Source organism: Lipophrys pholis, assembly GCF_963383615.2.
Source record: "Lipophrys pholis genome assembly, chromosome: 23".
NCBI lineage: Eukaryota > Metazoa > Chordata > Actinopteri > Blenniiformes > Blenniidae > Lipophrys > Lipophrys pholis.
The window spans coordinates 2,244,210-2,269,156 of record NC_137645.1 but is presented as its reverse complement, the minus strand read 5'-3'; the positions used below and the strand labels follow the sequence as shown (position 1 = coordinate 2,269,156).

The following is a 24,947-nucleotide window of genomic DNA, read 5'->3' as shown; positions in this document are numbered from 1 at the left end:
ACACGATATGACTGGATGCAGAAAGGAGAAACAAACCAGCACATGAATGGACATAAACACAGTCAAAAACACCCCGTACACAACGAATCCACACTCAAAGGGAACGATACAATCTGTATGGATAAAAGTTATGCACTCGTGAAATCAAAGGTAACTATCATCTCGATGTAAAAAACTATAGAGACAAAGACAAGGCAGGATGGAATAGGTCAACATTCTACTAAAGTGCTGCCACATACAGCAGAGTGTCATCAGCAGAAGTGTGAAACAAGGTTTTCTGATCACACACCACCCAGAGGTAATCTAGTTTGATGATGTATCCTGGAGCAGAAGCCATTTAAAAACCGCCCCAGTCACTATGAAAACATGTAGTGTAGCACTTGAACAAGGACTGTTAAACAGGCGATAAGTCACAGCCAGCCCAGGATGGATGTATGGATGTTATGACAGTGGATTAGTGAGTCGCAGCTGTGACGGAGCTCGGGATGAAGGACTGCCTTTGTGTAGGAAACAGTGTCAGCCTGAGCGCTCACCTATTGAAAAGTATCATTAGCTGTTGGACGTGGACCAGTTCTGTCCTCCTGCCAGGAACAGTGCGCAGGGAAATTATTGACTTGCTGCTGCTGCTGACACACATTTGAATGGGCAAACCTGTAGATGTAAAGCCGCAGCCTCGAGCTCGCTTTAGACACCGATGGGTCTGAATATAAAACCTCAATAAAAGGCCAAAACACCCACAGAAACACAGCTGTGGCAAATGGATTTTTACTCACTGTTTTAAATGATATGTTACATAAAAACACAGACCACTGATCGTGGTATTGGAAGACGACCAGCTTCTGGATTTGGTGATTAATCAGTGGAGGGGTCAATGACAAATGCATTGGTTTGAATTAATATTGAATTCGATTTTTAGCTTGAAGACCATAATAAACTCATAATTCATAACATAAAGATACTTTTCTAAACAATAAATTGTGAAATAGTTCTTATTTTGGTTAGTTTAACACTTTCCGAACAATTTTTTTTATTTTTTTATTTCCTACTCTGGAATCAAATAACCAGAATCGCTACAAGGTTTACTTCATTTGGTAAAAATGGATCCATTATAATGTCTGACAGCAGTAAAAATTTAATTCTATCATCCTTAAATGTAATACCCTCAATTAATTTTTTTTATCCATTTTTTTTAACCAGAGCTGCAAATTCGGTTCCAAACACAATTTGACCAATAGAGTCAGAATCATCAGTGCTCAAAATTACGTTTTCATTTCTATCCTCTTCCATCAAAAACCATCAATTTATCAATATCTGCTATTTATACATATTACTGCATCAAAACTGAAACACACCACATAATACATGTACGAAATATGAACAGTATGTAGGGGTTAAAATTATATTGGAATAGGAGAGGCCACGTTTGTACAGGATCATAACAAACCAAACCAAGTGAAAATGTCTTGTCAATTCAGTGAGTTGTGATTTTAAAGATGTCCTTCATCAATAGAAGTGAATGTATTTAAGTAAGTAAGTAAGTTTACTTTATTAACAAAGCACTTTTCCAGACAATGGTCGCAAAGTGCTTCACAAAAGTAGACATATCTAAAAGATCATGCGATCAAGTACAAAGTTTAAAAAAGCTTAAAATGCATAGGATGTAACAACACGGGGTCAGTTGGTCTAAAATGCGTCACAGTACTAAGGGTACATAAAACTCATGTGGTCAAATAGGGAGGTATAAAATGCTTAGAATGCAGCAACACAGTGCGTTTTCAGGTGCTTTTTAAAAGCATCGACTGGGGCCAGAGAGCGCAGGTCTAAAGGAAGCGCGTTCCAAAGGTGCGGCACGTTGGCTTTAAAGGATCGTTCTCCCCGAGTTTTAAAGTGGGTAGGTGGAACCATCAGCAGGAACTGCCCAGATGACCTCAGTCCTCCAGCTGGGCTGCAGGGCTTAATTAAATCTGTGATGTAGGTGGGGGCCTGGCCATGTGGGGCTGGGAAGGTCAGCATCAAGATTTTAAATTGGACACGATACACAACAGGGAGCCAATGAAGAGATTTTAATACGGGTGTGATGTGGGACCTCTTGTTGGTGCTGGTCAACAGCCTTGCAGCAGAGGTTTGGACATACTGAAGGCGAGCCAACTCTTTCTTGTTAAGGCAGGTGAACAGGCTGTTGCAGTCGTCTGACCGCGAGGACACAAGCGCATGGATGATCATTTCAAGCTCCTCCTTAGACACCATGGGCCTGAGCTTAGCAATGCTGCACAGCTGGAAGAAGCAGCTTTTAACCTGCTGTCTTGAATGGTGCTCTCGTGACATAGCTTGATCAAAGGTCACCCCAAGATTCCTCAATTTCGTTTTGGTGTTGCTTAATAAGTGTTGCTTAATAACAGGGAGGACACTGTCTGGGGCAATCATAAGCGCCTCCGTTGTTTGAGTTCGGTTGAAGGTTGTTGTCACTTCACCACTGTTTAGCTTGTGCCAAGCAGTTGGTTAAGGAGCTCAGTTAGTGTGCTTCAGAAGCCTTAAACGAGCAGCCATTGAAGGTCACCAGCAAAAAGATGGTATGAGACATCACTGAACTGCTGGATTATCCGATCGAGAGGAAGAACATACAGCAGAAAGAGGATGGGTCCCAGAACAGAGCCCTGGGGTACGCCACACCCCAGGTTTTCTGGCTTGGACATAATGTGGTTGGCAGACACACTAAAACCCAGAGCAGCCAGGCATAAGGAGACCCACTGGAGCACTGGGCCTGACAATCCAATCAGGTCCTGCAGCCTGTTTATCAGGAGCAGGTGGTCGACTGTGTCCAAGGCGGAGGACAGGTCCAGCAGGACCAACAGTGAGCACATCCCTGAGTCGGCAGACATCATGATGTCACTGGACACTTTCAGTAGTGCAGTTTCTGTGGAGTGGTGTTTACAAAATCCTGACTGAAACGGGTCATAAAGATTGTGTGACTCTAGGAATGATGTCAGTTGTGCAGAGACCTCTTTGACCTGCATTATGGACAAAACCGGGAGTTTGGATATTGGCCTAAAGTTCTTGAATTCTGCTTAAGTCTAGGCTCTACAACAGCATGTTTAAAAGTGGAAGGGAAGACACCAGAAGAGAGTGACAAGTTAAACATTCTGGTCACCCATGGTCCAATAGTGTCAAAGATGTTTACAACAAGTTTAAACGGCAACACATCTACAGAACCGGAGGAGGGTTTCATTTTGGCCTCCAGTGCTGAGATGTCTTCAGGACACACAGGATTAACAGAGGACCAAACATGCAGGGGAGGTTCAACATGGCCTGGACTGCAGATTGATGCTGGTGGGATTTGAATGTATTGGAGCGGAAGAGAGTCCTCATCCAAGATTGAGCCACATCGACACTTACTGTAGTTTCTGGACTATAAGTCACACTTTTGTGTGATTAAGTAACTTGTATATCAACATATACCCCTCATGTCATTTGTGACCACTAGATGTCACTGTATGACAGCAGAAAGCTGCTCCTGGACCAAAGAAAAACCTCCATTGTTACTGGATTTGACTGACAGAGTAAGACAAATGTCTCAAAATGAAGAATGCTCAGAGTGGAATATAAAGTAAAAAATAGAAAAACTGCATCAGAGAGAGTTAAGAGTTTGTGAGAAACTTATCAGGGACTGGAGAAAACAAAGAAGGCTAGATGTGGCCTAAAAGCTAAAAAGAAGAAATTCAGAGAAGTTTCTATGGAGCCACTATGTCGTCCCTTCAGGGGGCCACAACAGGCCCCCAGGCTCTCTATCAGATAAATCCGGCCCTGACAGGTCAGCCTCAGTCAACATTGGAGTCAACAGGGAGGATTTGAGCTCTTTGCTCTCAAACTATGAGCTGGTGTTTGTGGAGGCTGCACGGGCTTTGAAGAGTGGCTGGTGCCATGTTGCACGCTGCGTGCCAGAGCTGCCACAACACAGAGGGCTGGTTAAGGGTGATGGAGAGAATGCGGCAATCCATTGGCTGCAGGCTTAGTAAATTTCAGTCAGTGTAGTCCAATGGCAACCGAGAGAGAGAGAGAGAGAGAGCGCGCACGAGAGAGAGAGAGAGAGAGAGAGAGAGACCTGGTTTCTCTATCACTAATCTGCTCCGCGCCTTACACTCGCTCTATGAGCGCAATTACATTCAGCGCCGTTTCCAGCGCCTCTGCAATGACTCATTGAAACATCTTCTGTGCTGATAACGCTGCATCTCTATTCTCACCACACACACACTCTCTCTCACACACACGCGCACACACACACTCACACACAGGAGTTGTGCTGTCCTCAGTACACAGGAGCTGTGCGTCTTACTTTGGATTTGCGGAGCGGCGGGCTGGACGTGGACTTTATTCGCTGCATTTTTTATTTTTTCTTATGTGGCGTTTATTCAGCCTGAAGTCGGGACTTACGTGGCGGGGGGAGACGGGGGGGAGACACGGGCTGAGGTAAGTGCACAGCCGGCTGAATGTGAGGATGCTTTTTTTTCCCGTTAAGCGGGCAGGAAAAACGGTCCAAATTTGGAGGCAAGCGGATACATTTCTGTGCGTTTTCTGGCGCTGACCTCCTCCAACCCTCCATCCCTCCTCCTGCTCTGTCTCTTTCTCTGGTGGCTTGTTCGGACGCGCAACACCATCCACAGGGAATCCATCCACATACAGACTGTTAACTCTCAACAACCGGGGAAATATTTGGAAACAGGCGCATTGAGGGTGTTATTTTGCGTAAAAACGCTCTGCAGGTTTCATTCTCCGCAGCACCAACAGAAGAACCGGAATCTTGCGCACTTGTCACGGTTTTTTCTCTCCTCCAGATTTAATTATGCCAATCTCGATACTGAATAATAATAGTGATAATAACATGGACAGAGGATGCTGAGCCCACGCGTCATGCATGCTGTTCATATGCATGAGCGTGTTTGCCAATAAAGCAACAAGCTCGGTTAACTTTAAGGGGCGGAAAATAGAGGTGGCTGTACGCTGACAGCAGCAGCAGCCCCTCTGCCCACCCCACCTCAAATCGTCATGCTTTAAACATGTTTCACACGCGCTTTTTTTTCATCTACCTAACTCTTGTGCGTGCGCATCTTCCAGCTCTCCCCCCCTTCCGTCTGCCTGTGCGCATCCCTCCACCCGAGCAGCCACAAGATGGTGGTGTGGATATCTGGATGTGGCTTTTTGAGGGAAAGAAGGGGGGGGGGGGGGCAAAAAGAAAAAGCAGGGTTGAGTGGGGTTTGCACCTTTTGCATGAATCTTTACAGCTGCTAATGGTGCGAGTGGCAGCTCAGGCATTCACACACTGCAGCCCCATGCAGGATGCTGCCTTAACATGACTTGACCTTGTGTGTGTGTGTGTGTGTGTGTGTGTGTGTGTGTGTGTGTGTGTGTGTGTGTGTGTGTGTTTTGCGTCGAGGTTTTAAGATTCATGCTGTTGCATGTTGCTGCAGAATTTAAAAAACAAAAAACAACAACAACAAAAAAAGGTAGTCGTGTGAAGCATTTCACCTGGAAACATGATAATGTGCAAAGATGTTCTTATGTGTTTTGAATAGGCGTAGGTGTGACCTATTTAGCAATTATACCTGGGCTGGTCTACAATTGGGCCTAATAGTTGATAATCTCTCACATATCAACAAGCAAATCAAATTTTTTCAAGCTCAATGTTCTTCCATCAATCACCTTGATGCTGCCATTCTTCTGGTAGCAGCCAGAAGGGTTAAACAGGACAGGCAGGTGTAGGTAATGATTTGAGATTATGATATTCTGAGTTCTTGTTTGACAAACAGAAAAAAATGCATGTTACAGGACAATGGTCTTGTGTCCAAACAAGTTGACCTCTTCAATCATGTTGTTTTCGTGATTGTTGTGTTTCAACTTTGACAAACTAGGATGAAATAACTAAAAAAAGAAACTCACAACAGACAGCAGGGCCCCATAATCCTTCCATGTAGGGCATAAATGCTGGAAATTGGTTTTACTTTTTGTCTGATAATATTTATTCAACACAAGTGTGGTTCGTGATAGAATTATTTATATTTTTATTCCCAGCTTCATTATTCCTGGCCTTCTTTTTATTCATAGATTATTTATTCTGGCCCAATCTGGCCTGTTGTCTCTTCAGATATTCAAGTTTGTCAGTAATTTTGCAGTTATGCTGATGACACGCAACTTTTCCATTGGAAAAATATCTATTTCCTGTAGAGCCATGGTCAAACATTTGACCCTCTTCGTCCAAACTGCTCCACTTGTGGATAGGTTTTGGTCCACAGGATGAACTTGTGACAATATCAATGACAAAGCACAAAAAAAACATTTTTGATCAGACATATACAAAGAAAAAGACTCAAGACATCAGTGACACGGCACCACAGGTTAGCCACGTGATTGCCAGTGAAGTATCACAGCATCAATTCTGTTTGTGAAAACATAAACAAATCACGCAGCCTGATAAGTGGAAAACAGCTCAAATTGATTAGGCCACAAGTGTTACCTTCATTTTAGAATTTAAAAACATGTTTTGTGGTTCCAGATGAATTTTACTTGGTGGAAACTGGTAAAGATGTGTGTTTTAGTCAAAGGGCCTGTAATGTTTCCCGACTGAAGTCACATGAATCCTCACAACATCACAGCTCACAACCTGATTTTTATTTCGCCGCCAGGCTGCTATGGAGACGTGAGGCATAACAATGTAAAGAGGTCATTTTAGCCTTTTACTGCCACCTGGTCTCAGTGGTGAAGATGAATTTATACATGCTCACCAGTCACAATTCTTAACGTGGTTACTCCACGCAAAGTAAAGATACCTGACAGTAAATAGAATAGAATATAAAATAATAATAATATTATAATATATACATGTTAAAGCTTGACAGTAGATTATTATATACCATATTTACATGGAGACAGGCTTGATAGTACCAAGAGTATTTAGGAGAAGAGTTATATAGTTTGATGATCTGTAGGTGTTTCACCTGCTAACCAGGACATCATGGAGGAGTTGATGGTTTGAACTGTATCCTCCAGTCAGAGACCATCTGAGTAACAGGTGGCAACATAGACACACAATCACACACCCCATGCACAGATTACTGAATAAAACCAAAACCTACAAGCAAAACATGCAAGTGTTAACTGGGGAAAACTGGGGAGCCGCCGTCTGTCTGCCTCAACCAGTTGTCTCTGGTTTAAATGAGGATGTGGTGAGTGCAGGTTGTGTCCTATACTGACAATACAGAAGCATTTTGACTGAAAGAGTCTTTGCTGAATGGACGATAGTCCTTCTGATGGAGAAAAATTCAAAATGAACTGTTCTGTGGTCTGATTATTTTGTCCATTTGGTGTAGATTTAGATCTTTTAAGTCCTGGAAAACTTAGCAGGTGACGGTGAGAAAAGTGATCACCATCGCTCTGTGAAGTGGTCTTAATGTTGTGGCTGGTTTGTAATGTATCTCTGAGATGATTTGTTGCAAATATTGACATATTTCTGTAACTAAACATGGGTGTAGAGTGCAGATGTGGACTCTTGTGACGCATGTTATTTGCAGTTGGGAGGACAGCCCACCTTCGACAGGATCATTTCATTATGATTGAAATGCAAATGACGGAGCGCGCCTTCATTGAAATTCATAAGACTTATCTCATGAAATCATTAGGAGTGAGAACAATGTTCACAATCTCCTGTGTGCCTCTGCCAAGGAGAGCTGCAGTCAGAGCTCCCTGCCATCTGAAGGACACGATATCATATAATGTCACATTGTCACGCCAAAACTGCACGATTAAACACTGAGACATGAACAAGCTCAGAACTTTACTTAATAATAAGCAACAACTTCCTCTGTTCTGACCGTACAAGATGGCTCCATTCTCCATATTGTCGTACTTATAGGGAAAATAACCTCCTGTTTGGTCAAACTCAAATAGCCAATCAAAGGCAGGAAATGTATAGAAGGAAAAAATACTTCAATTCCAGCAAAGTCAACAGGTAAAAGGCTACAAAATGCTCCCAGTATAATAGTCATTAGCCAAACCTTTGCAGTCAATCTGTACATATTTTCATTTTTCCAAAGAACTGAGTTATTCTTGCCATAATATTATGACCCTTTATAGTCATCTCAACAGTCCTGACCCGTTGACAGGGACTGTAGCAGCAGAGCCTTTATGTCCTGGGAGTTGTAAAATCTCCAAGGCCTCCGAGGATCAGCACATCCCACAGATGCTCGTCCAGATCAAGATCTGGTGAATCTGAAGGCTTCTTGAACATCCCAAACTCAGGCTGTTTGTATAAGAGCGATCTGCATGAAACCATCGTTTACACAGTGAAGTTACAAGTACAAACAGCGGAATTGTAGTTTGCACCCTGTCGTTTAAAGGCCAAAGCCACTCATAGTGATTTTTACTTGAGCAACTATGAGTAATGTAGAGTATGATGTAAACACTGAAGCTCCTTTTTAGATGTTCTTTTGTCATATAGGTCCATTCAGAATCCGCTGAATGTAAGAACGGAGTCTCCCTTTATGAAGATGATGTTGTAGTAAACTGTAGAAATATACACTTTGTATACTCACACTGGAGAAACAGCTAAAACAGGACACCACCAATTAAGGATGTGCGACAATGCCTCGGTAGGTCTGTAGCATCAAACCCAAACTCTGAGGGTGAACATGTGAATGCATGCAGACCAAAGGCTGCATCTATGTCTAATTATTTACACTCGTCTTTCAACGTATTTTGCATCATTCAAGTTTAGAATTTCTTCAGGTTTTTAAAAGAGGTATCTCATCAAATGTAACCCCTTTTCATAAGTATTTGCCCTGAAACAAGTGGAAACATTTAGAGTTATCTAAAGAATGTGCATGAAAAGGTTGTTATGTTGACATTTTGCTGGTCTTGCCCACTGTAGGTCAAATTAATCTGTTTGTGGACTAAAATGAGTTCGACCCCCCCCCCCCCCCCGGTCTAAATCCTTAATGCTCAGGACTTCCACCTTTTTATTGACGGATTCAGGAATGCTGATGTCAGGAGACAAGAGATCACGCAGATCGGTGGCAGAGTCGTTCTTCTTCGTCTTTGCTGGGCTTCCGAAGCGACATTGAGATTTGCGCGATCTAAAATCTTCCAGGTCGTCTCCTGACACTGAAAGATTGGAGTGATAAGGTCACTTTAGAGCTAATTGGGTTACGACTGTGATAAACGCATCTCAGAACTTAATACTGATCCATTTAAAAGCAACTAATCCATGGCTGTCTTGGACTAAGTACTAAAAGTTACTTTGACGAAGCAATATTCCCTGAGTGCTGTTGTACTGGACGTCACTGCATTTCTGTTGGAACTAATTGTTGTATAAAACAGAGATCTTTGTTATTCAAAGCCAAATATGATATCATACATGCATAAACTGTTAAATTTAACACACTGGACCTTTAAAGACCTTAAAAGAAGATATTCTGACATTTGGATGTTCACAAAAATCTGAACTATAAACAAAATACAGTTACCTGGACATGGGATATCTCAGGGATCAATAATTAGTCCTTCACTTATTATTGATTTTACTTTTTTTTCTTTTTAATTCATGCATGTGATATCAAAACTCTTAGTTGCTGCAAACTTTATTTGTGTGTGTCGGAGATTCCAAATATCCTCTGAAATGTCAGCAGTTTGTGTTTGTCCATAGAAAAATTCAGCAGTCTGACGCTTCCCTCCAGCGGGCGGAATCGATTCACGAGCAGCTCGGTCCCCGAGCTGGTGACACTTTGTGGAGTCGCTCCATTCACAGTGTATCAGACTGTTGGAGTGTTTGCTGGAGTTTCTACAACTCCCAGTCCTGACACACAGTGTCAGGGTTCGTACTGCTGCTTCATCTGTGAAAAAGGCTTTATTTTTTTAATTCTTTTGACTATTATTTTTAGTCAGACCAATCAACACAGGACAGTTAATTCACCTTGGTCACTTGTTAATGAATCCAGTTCAAGATTCACATTTGCGATGAGAAAATCCATCTATCTATATACATCTAGTGATTCTGCAAACTATTCTTTAACTGTCTACTCTGCTGTGAACGGACTTTTCCACTGCAGCCGCTCTCCTCCTCCGGCTCGCTTTTGAGTTTTGCCCTGTAGTCTGGCGTCTCCTCTGTCACATGGCCTTGTAGTTCGACTTCAGTCTTTTGGCTCTTTAGTTTCCACCACAGCCTCTCTACTCCTTTGTGTGCTCCCATCCCCGCCGTGCAATGCCCTCCTGTTTCCACTGCTGCCTCTGGACTCAACTTTAAGTGTTCCTGGCATTTCTGCTCTACTGTGAACTGACCTGTTTCCAAGGCTGCCTATCTGCTTTGCTGTGCCCCAACATTTCATTTCCACTGCAGCCTCTCTGCTTTGCGCTGGCTGTGTGCTTCCACAGCATCCTCCCCACTCGGTCTGTTTCCATAGCGTCCTCCCGACTCTGCCCGGCACTGACCTTGTTCCTCTGCTGGCAGCTCTGTTATGCATTGATTTGATTCCGTGTTTCCTGAATTTGTGAGTGGAGCAGCTCAGCCCTGATTCGAAGAGCAGAGAGGCTGTAGTGTGACAATGAGTTGTGCCAAGACGTTAAAAATAAGCACCATTAAGAAAACCAAAGCATATCACCATGACGGGATTTCAAAAACAAAGCCCCAGGGCATGTTTGTCACTGGCTTTGGTACTCAACCACATCGCTGACCCCGCCCACAAATGATGGCTCTACAGTAAAACAGTTAAACATGAGTCCTGATGTGAAGTTTGTGCTTTTGTCTCATCTTGTGGGCGGTGTGTAGTGGTTGGTCCTCCGGCCTCACAGTGAAAACTGCCTGGTTCGAGTCCAGGGTCGATGGGTGTATAGTTTTGGTGTACCGTCTTTTCTCTTCTTATTCATTTTCTTGTCAGTCTCTGTGGTCAGTTTGCTTGAATTTGGAAATGTGTCTCTTTTTGGCCATTCAGTATCTATTTGTGGTCATCTTGCATTCCTCTTTGGTCACTTTATCCCCCTTTAATGTTTTTTCTGCATTTTGTAGGTCTGTCTGCCTCTCTTTGTGGTCATTTTATGCCTCATTGTGTCTGTTTAAAGCATCTGTGTGGTCACTTTACAGTTCGCCGTGGTCACTTTGTGGTCATTTTGTGCATCTTTGTGGTCGATTTGCGTCTCTTCACGCTGACGTGGTAACACTGTGGGTAGCGACAGGTGAGGAGGCTCTCTATTCAAGATGTTTTAGTGAAAAGGTTTCAGGGAAAGTGTGTTCTCATACTGAAGGTCAGTTGAAATCTTATAATTAAGTACATGAATGATGAAAAGTGTTTGCTATTCCTCAGTGAATGTAAAATATGTGAAGTGGTTCGGATGCCTTCATGATTATGAGATACTAGTTGTGTGTACCAGATCATCTGAAATGCTGTGCAGAGTTTATGCTACACTAAGATCAGCCATACTTCAGGCCTCCTTTTACTGTCTGCGCACGACTGATAGCCTTCTGGTCATTCTGGGCTGTTAATGTTCAAACTGACAGTAGCCTGCAGGCTGCTTCAAGAAGTTTACCTGAAGAACTCAGAGAAAAGAGTAATGGAGGCACGGATTGACTATTTCTCTCCTCTAAAGGGTTTATTTACACCAGTCTTGAAAAATGGGGTGTTTTCTCCAAACATTGTTGGCAAAGCTGAAATTCTGACAGATTCCTGGCTCCCGTCTCGCCACCCGTTAGCATGTGTCATACTCTGTTGCCATGGAAACGCCAAGGGTAGGAATGGAAACCTTACAGGTATACAGGGTGTGCTCACACTTTTATATCACAAAGGAAAGAAAGGCCACAAGTATGAATGAAAGCTCGACAACTGACACTTCTTACAGTGTCACTTAATGGGCTTGCAGTGTGTGTGTGTGTGTGTGTGTGTGTGTGTGTGTGTGTGTGTGTGTTTCCCTGGAAGTAACTGATGCCAGCCAGCTTGAGTGTTTTTCCGGACAGCACCAGTTCTTGCTGGATGTTGGTGTGACTACGAGTCGACATGAAGCAGTTACGGTGTTTCCACTCAGAGGACGTTGTCCCATGTTGGAATATTGAAATATTTACTTTTGGTCACATGACCCTGACCCCCCATCTTCACCCATTTGAGATTTACTATTTGTATCAAAAGAATAGCTCGTCCTTGGGATCTGGTGTATTTTGAATCTCTTTTATTTTGATTTAGTATTTTTGTTTTGTGTGTTTTTGGATCAATTCCTGATTAAATTCCTATGTTGATGACACGTGTCTATATTTGTTATTTTACATCCATATAATGTGATTTGTCACTATATCTTTTTGGTTATCTTGGTGACTTTTCATCCTTTGATACAATTGTATGTTGACACTAATGAATATGAAAAAAAAAATTCATCATGCAATGATTTACAAATCTTATTCCCCAAAAAACCGCAAACATTTTACCATTTCATGTCAAATATAAGCTCATTTGGATGGCAGCAACATGAGATATACTCATTTGAAACAGTTATTTTAGTATGAAAGGAGCATGTCAGGGCGGCACAGCATCTCAGAAGGGAACATGGAGGTTCACCCATTTGAGGAACGGAATCAGAATTCAGACTGTGATTTCAGAACGAGAAGAAACACTATTAGATTATAAAATGCAAGAAAAATGTGACAAAGTTAGAATCAAAGTAAGGACCCCCCCCCCCCCAAGAACCACAAAACAATGCAGAATTTTGACAGTGATAATAAATATGACTTTAATTTCAGAATTCTAAGAAAAGGGGGAGAATTCTGATGCTTAAACAAAAAAAGTTCTTTAGTACTTTAGTTTTTCTGGTGTAGAATCATTCCTTGTTTTTCCTGTTTTCTGGACTCCCTTACACTCAATGAGCCTGCTGCTTTGCTCTTTTAATGAAGACCTCATTCGATCCCTGCATGTTAATGCCTGACGTGGTGTCCAGGTGGATTTCCAGCCGATGTTTCCTCATGCAGCAGCTTTCTCATTTCACTAATCCTTGTTAGAAAGCTGTTTAGGTAAAACATCTCAAAGATTGGCATGTACTTTGACTCTGTTTCTCTCAGTTATTCATGCCGTCTTTTCATGTATATTTGATAGGAGAAAGGAGTCAGTGCTGGTCAGCATGAGATTTAATAATTGATTGGCTCAGTGGCTCACAGTTCCAGAGTAATTAATCTACGTTTTTTAGATTGGAGCAGTCAGATTTTCTTCACCAACAGACTTGAAATATCAAAATCTAAACATATGAAATTGTCTCCAGTCTTGGGGCAGAATGAGGTTCGAATCGAATTAACAAGTAGGTTGATCATTTAAAAGATTCCTCGGTGAGGATCCTGATAATGATCCACGGTCCGCCTGCTCAGCCCACCGCACACTTCTGCCCACATTTACTTCATTTTTCTACAAAACTGTCTTACGGACTTGTGTGAGCAAAGTGTGTTTTTCCTTTCAGGACATCTCTAATCGGGATCTGAGCTTCTGGGAGCGTCGGTCCTCCTCCTGCAGAGACCTCCAGCTGCTGGCCCCTCCGTGCAGGCTCTCGGGATGGGGGGCTCTGAGACGGCTTCTGTCCTTGGCGGGGGCTCCTTCAGCCAGCTCGCAGCCTGAGGACGAGCACAGCTGTGTCTGGGTGGAGGGGCAGGGTGGGGGCGCCCGCAGGCGGACCACGACCACGGATCAATCCAGCGCCATCATGTCGGCCCCCGGGGGCCCCTCGTGGATGTGTGGCCTCTTGGTGTGGATGGGGCTGGTCACAGTAAGCGTGAGTGCGGCCCAGCAGCAGCCGGTGGTCACCACCAATTATGGAAAATTACGAGGAGTGAAGGTGACGTTACCCAACGAGATCCTGGGCCCGGTGGAGCAGTATCTGGGGATCCCGTACGCACTGGCCCCTACGGGGGAGCGGAGGTTCCAGCCGCCGGAGCCCCCCATGTCGTGGCCGGGGATCAGGAACGCTACTCAGTTTGCTGCGGTTTGTCCTCAGTTCCTGGAGGACCGGTTTTTACTCAACGACATGCTGCCGGTGTGGTTCACCGCCAACTTGGATACGGTGGTGAGCTACGTTCAGGAGCAGAGCGAGGACTGCCTGTACCTCAACATCTACGTCCCCACAGAGGATGGTAGGTCACCTCCTTCTTCACCCCTCCACCTTCAGTCTGTCTCTTCTTCCTGCTCACACAGATAACAGATGCATTGCTGTGTAACATTGCATTTGCCGTTTTGTCCCATTTTTGCCGGTTTAGTTGTTGAAGCTGTTTTAGCTCTTCGGGCTGTTACCCAGTTTTCCTTCTTCAGCAGAGCATCATGTGGCTCCACAGCTGCAGGTTAGATTGTAGAGCCTCTACAACAAGGCTGCAAAGTCTAACCTGTACTTCATATGTGCAACATAACATCCAGTCTCTGTATTTATTAGAAACCTACATATAAACTTTATGAGCTTTATTGTTATGTCTCCAGATGAATTTTAAAAACAGTAAAAACTGTTCATTTGGTCATTCATTTGCTGCCCTCTAGGCTTGGAGGATGTATGGTGGAGGTATCGTAATCATTTAGTGCTGTTGCTTGCCATTTTATCGGGTAAATCTCATTGTGAGGTTATGATTGCATCCTTCAGGAAAATGTAAATCTTCCATACTGTATATGTAATTGCTTGAAACAGAAAATCCATGGTTTTGTGCGTCTTTCATCTGCAGCTTCTAGAAACACGGTGTTGAGGAGATTCCAGGTTTGTGCAGCATTAAAGGGTTCGCCTCTTTTCCAACAGCATTGTGAATGTTTTATGAGTTCGTGTAATACAAAAGGAAATATTGAACTAGTCTGGCTGCTGTTGTGGTTAGCACATTGTGGGTTTTTTGGCTTTACGTGCGATTCTGTTAATGTTTTATGTGGATGACTGTGTCCTATTTGTACCTGTTCTGGTCCGTTTTACGAGCTCTGAAGCTTTCATACATGGAGGACTCGTTTTCTGGGACTCGACTGTCAATCAAAATGTGCCCCAGCGTTTTAGGCGCTGAGAAAGAAAGAAACATTTCTGACGTTTCCCCCAAAGAGCTTTTCTTCTTTCTGAATGGGAAAAACAAGGAAACATCCCAATCCTTTCAGGCCTTTCACTTTGCAATTGTGAGTGCCTCATTCTGCAAACACAAAAGCTTGTAACTACTTTAGTCAGGAACAACTTTAAGCACGCTTTCTCCTCAGTGCTTTTTTCTTTGTATCGTGAGCAATGTGTCATAAATAAAGTTGTTTCGTTGGACGGTAATTACCTGGGAGCGCTTCAAAGTTCCTTTGACTTCTTCGTCAGCGAACAATCGTGAGTCCAAAAGGAAAGAAAGTCAGCAGAGTGCTGGAGACGTGATGTCTGCAGGCTCGGCTACTTAAGAAAAGGCTTTCTGTCACTTTGTGGAGACATCATGCTGGAAATGATCTCCACCACTGGGATGTCTTCAAGCTGAGCAGCATCCCATGATGCTTTGTACCACCACACATAAGCGGATTAGGGACATCCAACATTCACATTCCTTTTTTAATCTGACTATTTATTCAAAATCACGGGGGGGGGGGGGGGGATAAACAAATAATGATTTCATATGAATTCTAAGAAAAAAGGTACAATTCTGTGATGCAGGATCTCAATACTGCCAATGAAAAGGTTGGAAGTTTGTGGGTAAAGTTTCAGAATTCAAAGAATATTAAGATTTTATTCTGGCTTAATTTTTTTTCAGGATGTTTTTTTTTTTATTTCATTTCAAAATTTAAGAAAAAACATTTTAATTTCAAGAAGAGACTCAAAATTCCAAGAAACAAAACTCTTAATATGACTTAAAATAATTCTGACCTCAAATCTATTTCAAGTCTATAAATTATAGTCAAAACAAGTCAAATTTTAGTTTAGGTTTTTTTTTTTTTTAAGTTGGAATTCCAAAAATAGATTCTGACTTGAATGTGACTTTCACCCAGTAGGGTCAGCGGTCAGGGGTCAGGGGTCAGGACTCGGTGTGGCTCTCCTGGGAGGTGTGTGTACACTCACAGAGCAGATATGGAAACACATTAACGAGTGTGTGTGGACACACTTTGACAGTTCACTGCTACATTTAACCTCAACTCCTGAGTACAGCACAGATTAAAGAGGAATTATCAGTTACAGGCTTTCACCAGCCAAAATAACCTTAAACAAAGTAACTGCACCACACAACAGAACAAAACGTGAAAAACATTACAAGCTTCAATCAGCTTTATTAAAGAGATAAAGAAAACTAACTAGTGGACTTTAAATAAATTATTTTACCCATACATAAGGTTTGTGATTACGTTTGATTGATCAAGTGAATACTAGAAATATTACAATAAAATGTTGTTGAAAAGTAACTAATAATTTGAGTATTTTATAAAACTAAAACAATACTATAACTACTTTTAAACCCTGTAAAACTAGTGAAAAGAAATTTTACACTTTTAAAGAGATTTTTACGTGTGATTTTTAATGATATGTACGTTTCATACTTAACTCAGTAAATAAATCAGAAAGGATATATGATTACTTGTGCTTTAACACTTATTACTAGCAGTGATATTCCTGTTGCTTCCTTCACTGATGAACATTTTATGCCTTCGATTTCTTTAAATCATTTGGAAAGTTACTCTGAAAAGCCGACATCGCAGTAGAGGGACACTATGTTAACCGCCAACTAAACCTAATCTTGCAATCAGAAAAATTGAGAAATATTGAGACGATTTCGTATTTCCTGCACTTGTTTGTCTGTTGCTCATGATGTTTGTTGCAGTGAATTTGTGTGTTTCATGAATCGTGGCTTCACTGGAGCATCTGAGCCGAGCTCCCATCAGGGTTTTGAAAGGTTTTCATCAGAAACATGACACACTGCATTAGTGCAGGCAGTCCTGTGTCTCCAAGCTCTTTTTAATGGATGCTGTAGGAGCCAGTGTGCATTTAGAGGGAAACGTAATAATAATCATTAAAAAAAAAGAAAAAAAAGAACTGCTGTATGAGCAGAAGCAGCTGTAATGGACTTTTGAGGTGTTCACTGAAGCTCACCATGAAATCTCGGTTTGGTGAATTAAAGAAACATCAGTGTTTCCTGTGCTATTGTGACAAATGAAGAAACAAAGAGGCATAAAGGAGTGGTAATAATGCAGATTGACGCTCAGCAGGGAGTGACGTGCTCATCCCGGCTCCAGCCCACTCGCCGCCCATCATCTTTACATCCTTTTCAGAAATCCTCTGTAATGTCAAAATATCCTGGCAGCCGAGGATCAGGCCGGGATTTATAGTTTCAGCGCACCTCGAGTGGGCCGACAGATTAAGCGACGCCTCTTCTTTGTCATCTGATTTGAAAGTTGAAAGAGGGACTCTGAGCTCATTGTCAGAGGCTTTTTTAAATTTTTTAAACATTTCTCATTGAATGGGCCGGCCGAGCCGACGAGGTACAGAGACGCCCGGGAGCTCTTTTCATCCTGGAGAGACGAAGAGGCTGCGAGGATATGGATGAAAAGAAAAAGAGGCTAGTTTGGGACGTGCGCGCAGTGTTAAAGCCGGTTTTATCAGCGTCTGCAGCTCGCAGCTGGACTGAATTAATCAAAGTGAAGATGTTTCCTCGGGGGGGATTTTTCTCCAGACAATCCCGACGCCTCACCTTCATTTTTTAATTGTCGTCATCCTGCACAATGACTGTGTTTTACAGCTCCAGTCCTTAATGCTCCAACCACAACCAAAAGACATCTTTCAGCTTTTCTGTGCAGCGCTGCAGCAGCAAGCTGTTCCTCAAATTAAAATACTCTTTCTACAGCGAGGATGAAATGGAGTAAACAGGGAAGAAAAATTGCTCCAAGACTACATTTTCCAGGCTGCTGCAGCTCACTATTATTTACCAGCGTCCAAATGCCAAACACATGAAGTGATTATGTAATTGTGTCGGGTGTAAAGTCAGCGCTCCACTTTATCTGGCACAGCCTGAAGACCAAACGGGTGCAAACAGGCCGACTGCAGGCCAATCCCAGACTGCAATCAGCTCCAAACCGACTTCCCCCACCACTTCCTTTGGTGTAAAACTGCTCATCGATTGTCTTGTTTCTCCTGCGTTCTGCTGCGTTCACACAGAAAACTGCATCGACCCAACAAAACCCTGCAAACTTAATCAAACCCTTTTGTATTTCCTGTTGCGAGTATTGGTTTTGTTTAGTTTAACTGGGTTCAGAATGGTTTTCTGTAGTTCAGGCTCACCTTTTGTACTTTAGGCTAGTTCATGTAGTCCTTTTTTTGTAGTTTAGTTTGTGTTTACGCAGTTTTTTTATGAAGTCACAGTGTGGTCAGGCAGGTTTTCTGTACTTTACCATATCGGACAAGGTTGAGATTAATCCATTTTCAGACAAGGTTCAGACTGGTTTTCTGTCGTGCACAAAGAGCAAAGTCTGATCTTTGTTGTCGGGTCCAAGAGAGAGCTACTTTAGTTAAGACTCCAGCACAGATTGACGATTTTTGTTCTGAAAAAAAGGTGTCAGGAATCCGTCAGGGTCCGTCCATCGAAGTAGTATGTTCCTCATCACTCAAACCATCCTGCATCCTTCCGTACAAACTGTAATCCCTGATTTCAGCGGGATTGTTTCCAATCCCTTGTAGAGCAGATCTTTTACAGAGCGGTCATGAGGAAGACGCAGAGACAAAACCAACATGGTTGAAACTGAAGGTGAAATCCCTTCATGTGAAAGTTATGATTCAGTGAATATCGATTGAACTTCAAGACATATAAATAAACTTTGCTTTTGTAATGATGATGCAGCTTCTGCATTGTGTTGACTCTTCTGGGCCACCGTACATGTGCAGTAGTAGTGATGGCACCGTGGTGTTAACGTTAATCTACATTAATTCACAATGTATTGTGAACTCATATTTCACTGAAATCAACTCGAAAGAAAACAAACCTGCAACCTGCGTCCACTCCTGCTTTTTAAGAAAAGTCATTAGTAAGCTGGTAAAATGCTTCAATTTCCTCCGAGGGTGGAGTATTCAGATGTCAGATTTATGTCTAAATTGAAAGCTTTTCATGCTGTTATCTCCTCAAACCGACTCTACCTTTACCAGCTGTTCTTGTTAAAAGCGGCAATCTTACATACATCATAGCCGCGATCTTCTGGCCCTGGCTTCAGCGCTTAAGTGGCCGCCCGGCGCTGAAAGAGCGTTAGAAAGAGCGGCGGCGGCTCTGACAGGCGACCGTACGCCGGGAGAGGCGGATGGAAATCACTGCAGGCGGGGCCACGACACGGCAGAGACACAGACGAGAGGAGCACGAGTGTCGTACACTCTCCTTCTCAAAGCTACGGCAGAGACGCGGGGCGAAGCTCCAGTCAGGAAGCGACTCAGAGCCTGTGATCCGGTGACACGCAGCACCCCGTCGCCATCAGGACGTCTTGGAGGAAAGCCTGGAAACAGGCAGCGTCACGTGACAGCGAGTGGACATGTTCACTTCGGGTTTCCTTCAACAGCATGTTTATCTGCAGCTCAGCTAACACGCTCTGACCCGGAGTTTTCTCCCCCTCAAGACACAAATCATACCAGATCATACATCACATCACATTAGCGTGAGCACGACTCCATGTTTGCGACAGTCATGTGTTCATTCTTTACTTTTCAGTTCACACAGTGAAAATGTACTTTTCTGAGTTTGTAACAAAGCCACTTTTTCAGTCCTGTGCAAGTTTCTGCTCTACAATCTGGATGTTAGTGGAGGAAGATGCTCTATAATCTGATGTTAGAGGAGTAAAATGCTCTATAATCTAGATGTTAGTGGGAGGAAAATGCTCTATAATCTAGATGTTAGTGGGAGGAATATGCTCTATTATCTGGATGTTAGTGGGAGGAATATGCTCTATTATCTGGATGTTGGAGTGTTTTGACCGAAAAACACATGCAATTAATTGATGTTATTTATTAATTGATATTTCTGACTTAAATAGATTTAATTACAATAAACTGGAAAAAACACATTAACAAACAAAATGATGGTCAGATGGAAGAAAAAAAACAATTATCCACAATTATGCATCAGAGATATTCTCTGGCTTGTTCTGTGCAGGTTAAAGTCTTCAATCAGGATCTCTCTGACGGCATGAGGCAAAAGCAAGCATGTGACTGCAGAGTAGTTTATAACCTAAAACCACAGTGAAATATTGATTTCACGAGGCTGGGGGTGTGCATATTTAACCATGTGTATGTATTCTGATTTACTGCTGCGTGTGTGTGCGCGCGGGTGTGTGACAGCCTGAGCAGATGTGCACGTCACGCTCGGCTGGGTTACGCTAACATGGCACGGGCCTGTGTTGGTGCATCTCTCTCTCTCTCTCTCTCCTCTCTCTCTCTCTCTCTCTCTCTCTCTCTCTCTCTCTCTCTCTCTCTCTCTCTCTCTCTCTCTCTCTCTCTCTCTCTCTCTCTCTCTCTCTCTCTCTCTCTCTCTCTCTCTCTCTCTCTCTCTCTCCTCTCTCTCTCTCTCTCTCTCTCTCTCTCTCTCTCTCTCTCTCTCTCTCTCTCTCTCTCTCTCTCTCTCTCTCTCTCTCTCTCTCTCTCTCTCTCTCTCTCCCCCCCCCCCCCCCCCCCCCTCCCTGCGGACCACACTGACCACCCGGCCGGCACAAGGTGTCCATGAGGCATCCGGAGCACAGCAGCTGGGATAATGGGCCGTGTTTATATAGGCTGCTTCGTTCCAGTAGAGACACACCAGTCATTAATATTCCAGAATTATTTCCAGAAACGCTCACATTGTTTCAAGAAAATCATTCAGTACAAGAGCACCGTCAACATACCGGAGAACAAGTGTGCCAAAGCTTGAAGCTGCAATTTCTTTATTTGTTGTCATGGTGATATTTTCAAACTGCCATTCAAACTGACGGATTGTGTTCAGAGGCAAAGTGGATTCAGGGTCAAGTTTTACAATAAAATAGTAAAAGCTGGAGGAAAAAAAGGAACATTTCTGTTTGCTTAATAAAACCACAACAAAAACATTTAGCTGCACTTAGTTAATGTGTTTTAACCTCTGGAATCTGATGTTTCATAAATTATTCTTGTGTGTTTCCAATCATTTACAGTGTGTGTGTGTGTGTGTGTGTGTGTGTGTGTGTTTGTGTGTGTGCGTGTGTGTCAGTTTTCCTCGTAAACCAGATTTTGTTAGAATATTACTTACTGTAAATATTGATATTGCTCATGATGTTCATATTCTAAACACCAAGTAGAAATCAGATTATTTATCGTAATTTAATCCTTGGTCATGTGTTTTTCCAACGTCGCAGATGCTAAGCTAAGCTTCTCTCTATGAAAAGTTCAGGGACTTAAAGAGCACAGCGAGTCCTGTAATTGGAGGTCTCGCTGAAAGTCCCATCTCACCATGAGGACGCTGCGAGCCAACCGGGTGAAGCTGTTTGACTAAAAGCACCCGGCTGAGCCAGCGTTCACTGTGTGAAGCTCAGAGTGCTCACAGGTTACATGCCTGCTGCTCCTTCATGTCCAGCACTTTTTTTTTTTTTTTTTCCAGTGTGTCTCTTACACCGCTGTTAGCTCAGCCTGTTTGCTGTTGTTCATGTTTATCTGACAAGCCACCAGCTGGCTGGGAGATTTCCAGTTCCACGACCTGTATCCAAAACTAATGGTCCATCAGTCAGTGACAACACCATATGTTCAAATCCAAACAGCGCTGCCGCTCTCTGTTTCCCAGAGTTTACTCATTACTCTAAGCTGGGATCAGTGGGGTGGAGGGTCCTGTTAAACTGACTGACATTACACTCACACACATCTTTCAAAGTTCAAACAACAGTCCCCAAACGTCCAAGGACACGCATGAATCCACACTGGCTTGAATTAGGCGTTTTAAAGCCTCACCAACCTGCATGATGTTGGATGGGAAGCTAATTGGTGTTCACATTAACCTTTTAGCATGAAAAGTGAGAAAACAAAAAAAATAATGACTTCATCATAATCAAAGAAGACGGGAAAAAAAGTGTGACATGTTCAAACCAGTAGGATTTAAAAAAAAAAATAAAATGTAAATGATGTGAAAACATCAGACTTCTCCTTTAAGCTTCTTATATTGTCACATAAACACTGATCGTCGATTCATTTCAGAAAAATCACCTCTCACTGCCAGTTGGTGCACAAGATCAACAAGAGAAAATTTGGGCAAGATAATTAATCACTTTAAACATAAAAGAGACGCCGTTGAGGCAAGTTCAGCAAAGTTTGTTTGTTTGTATGTTCAAATATAGATTTTTCAAATATAAATCAACTATAAAATATTGGTCATTGTTTTAGTTTACTTGCAATAAAACTTGTTACTTCATTACAAGGTCTCAGGGTAAAGGATAACCCATGTTCGGATATTTGGGAACACCTCATTCATTGGATGGTGCAGGAACTGGAATATTCATGGTTTGATTCCAACCGTTTCTGTGTGGAATTTGCATGTTTTCTATATTATTGCAGAGGTTTTTCTTAAAATCAGGCGACATAGTGGGACTTGTTTGATTTATAGGTCTCAAACTACAAAATCAAATTATCTGCTGGAGCTTTAACAGAGGTCTGGAAGATGGATAAGTCATTGGTTCAAATATATCAAATAAACATTAATAAGATGACTGTATCGACTTGTAGTCTTGTTTTGTTATTTCACCACGTTGCTTTACATGTTTCTCATGAGCCTTTCTTGAAGTGCGGCTAAACGCTGAAGCCAGTATTTGTGTGTGAGCTCTTCATGTGAGCTTTGATCGGCCCACACGCTGCACGAGTGTGAGTGAGATAAAAAAAAAAAAAAAAGTGTGAGGAGCTGACGATGTGCTGCTGCGTGAATGTTCGTGTTGCTCTTCCAACACACTTGGTTCAGCCTGTTTATTTTTTATATATCAAGGACATTTCTTTTTTTTATTTCTTATTTAGATTTTTTGAATTTTGTTTTTGTAATGAAAGCACACACACACACACACACACACACACACACACACACACACACACACACACACACACACACACACACACACACACACACACACACACACACACACACACACACACACACACACACACACACACACACACACACACACACACACACACACACACACACACACACACACACACACACACAGCAGGGAACAACACACAATGGGAGAACACAGACATTCTTAAGGACAGACGACCAAGTTGGATTGTTATTACAGTGACTGTCAAAATAAAAGTACCAAGTCCCAGGAGAATGTGGACTGGGAGTCATGTGACACTCTGGAGGAAACGTGGCTGCAGAGCTGTACGTAGGAGCAGAAATGACATCCAGAGAATTCTGGGATTGGATGCAAGGAGGAAGTAAACAACTAAAAAATTTCAGTGGATAACAATGCAGTGAAACACTTTGTGTATATGAATCGCAGCCCTGCATTTCATATATAATGATTGTCAAGAGACTCCCCTCTGTTTTTTTTTTCTTTTCAGTTCGTCATTTCTGAACCTCGTCCGTCTATGGAGGAGGTTTCCTGGGGTAAAAGGAGGAAGAAGGCCTCCTCTCCCCTCCTTCCTCCCTTCATTGCTCGGTGAAGCATGAGCTCTAACCCGTGTTGTTTTGACAGAGCAGATTTGTTCATGGTGGCTCTGAGAGAATAACTGCCACTTCTCTTTTCTATCTTCTATTAACACCTCGCTCTTCTGCATGATAATAGCCACAGTGTGTGCCACATGTGGTTGATCTGCGGGGAATGGCACACGGCCGGAGGTGAAAAAGGCTTTCCAGTGAAAGGCCAACGTTAAAGAGGAGATAAAAGCTGTGATTTCTGTTCAGATTTAATGAAGGTCGCTCTCAAAGTGTTACTTCATTCGTCTCATGCAAATGATCGAATGAAGAGCACCATTCTCCTTTTTATCAGGAGTTCTTCTTCTAGATCACAAGCAGAAACTCATGCTGGGACAAGGCGTCCCCCTGACCCCCACATTTCCCCTGAAGCTCTCTTGGATAACCTTGGTTCATGCTGTGATTACGTGGACATTAATCAGGTTTCTGGCTGGTTTCATCCTATTCTCTTACTCCAAACAGACTCTGTTTCTTTTACATACAGTTGTGAAGCATCACACTCTGGCTCAGGACAAAAATGGAGACGATACTGACTACCGAAAAAAGAAGCTGTGTGGCTTTTTCACATGCTGTGGCTGTTTCAAATATGTAAAATTAGAAGAAAAAAAGTCTTATTGCGTTAACATATCTGTTGCTGAAGCTTAAACCACTGGACAAGTTGAGAAGGGGAAAAAAAAACAAGCAGTTAAATTTGTCAAAGCTATTACAATAGCTAAAATGGCTAATTCCAAATTTAATAGAATATCTACAGTTCCATATTTTACTGATGAAACGGTGTTAAAAGATAAATGGGTGACTCTTCGGAGCAAACACAGGTTCCACGGGCGCATCACAATTTCCTCTGGTGATGAAAACAATCAAACATTCATGAGTCTTTATTGTGTAAGTCTTCACTGCAGCAGATGACAAACGGAGAGTAAACACACCACCAAAATATCCACACGGGAGACCCACTGATAAAATACAATCAGTGAAGACTTGTAAAAATCTACTGAGAAAGAATTTCACAGCAACATTAATAAATGAATACAATCTGCTTTTAGATAGTGAAGTACAGAAAGAAGTATAACGTTGAGGTTTTTCTACATTCACCAGAAGACTGATGGATCGGTTACTGAACATGTTCACAATGTTTACCACCTTAAAAAAAGAATTAACCTTTCAAATCTCAGAAAAAAACGATTTTTCTGTTAATCTTACTGAAACAGTGCCCCAAGTGGACAAAATGGGAACAGCAATTATGAAAATAAAAATTGCAGTCAACGTCTAAATTTTTTATGATTTGCATTAGAAATATGGCCAGACAGTGAAAGCTGGACTTGGTCTC

The 24,947-nt window shown here is 42.4% G+C and overlaps 1 protein-coding gene across 1 annotated transcript in view; it reads left to right on the top strand.

The window, feature by feature from the left end:
* The first annotated feature begins 4,133 nt into the window (after positions 1-4,133).
* nlgn4xa (neuroligin 4 X-linked a) overlaps positions 4,134-24,947 on the top strand; it is an 81,065-nt gene continuing 60,251 nt past the window's right edge. The window contains exons 1-2 of the mRNA XM_080492669.1: positions 4,134-4,464; positions 13,465-14,131. Coding sequence (XP_080348795.1) covers positions 13,705-14,131 — 427 coding nt within the window. The 5' untranslated portion in view covers positions 4,134-4,464; positions 13,465-13,704. The remainder of the gene's footprint in view (positions 4,465-13,464; positions 14,132-24,947) is intronic.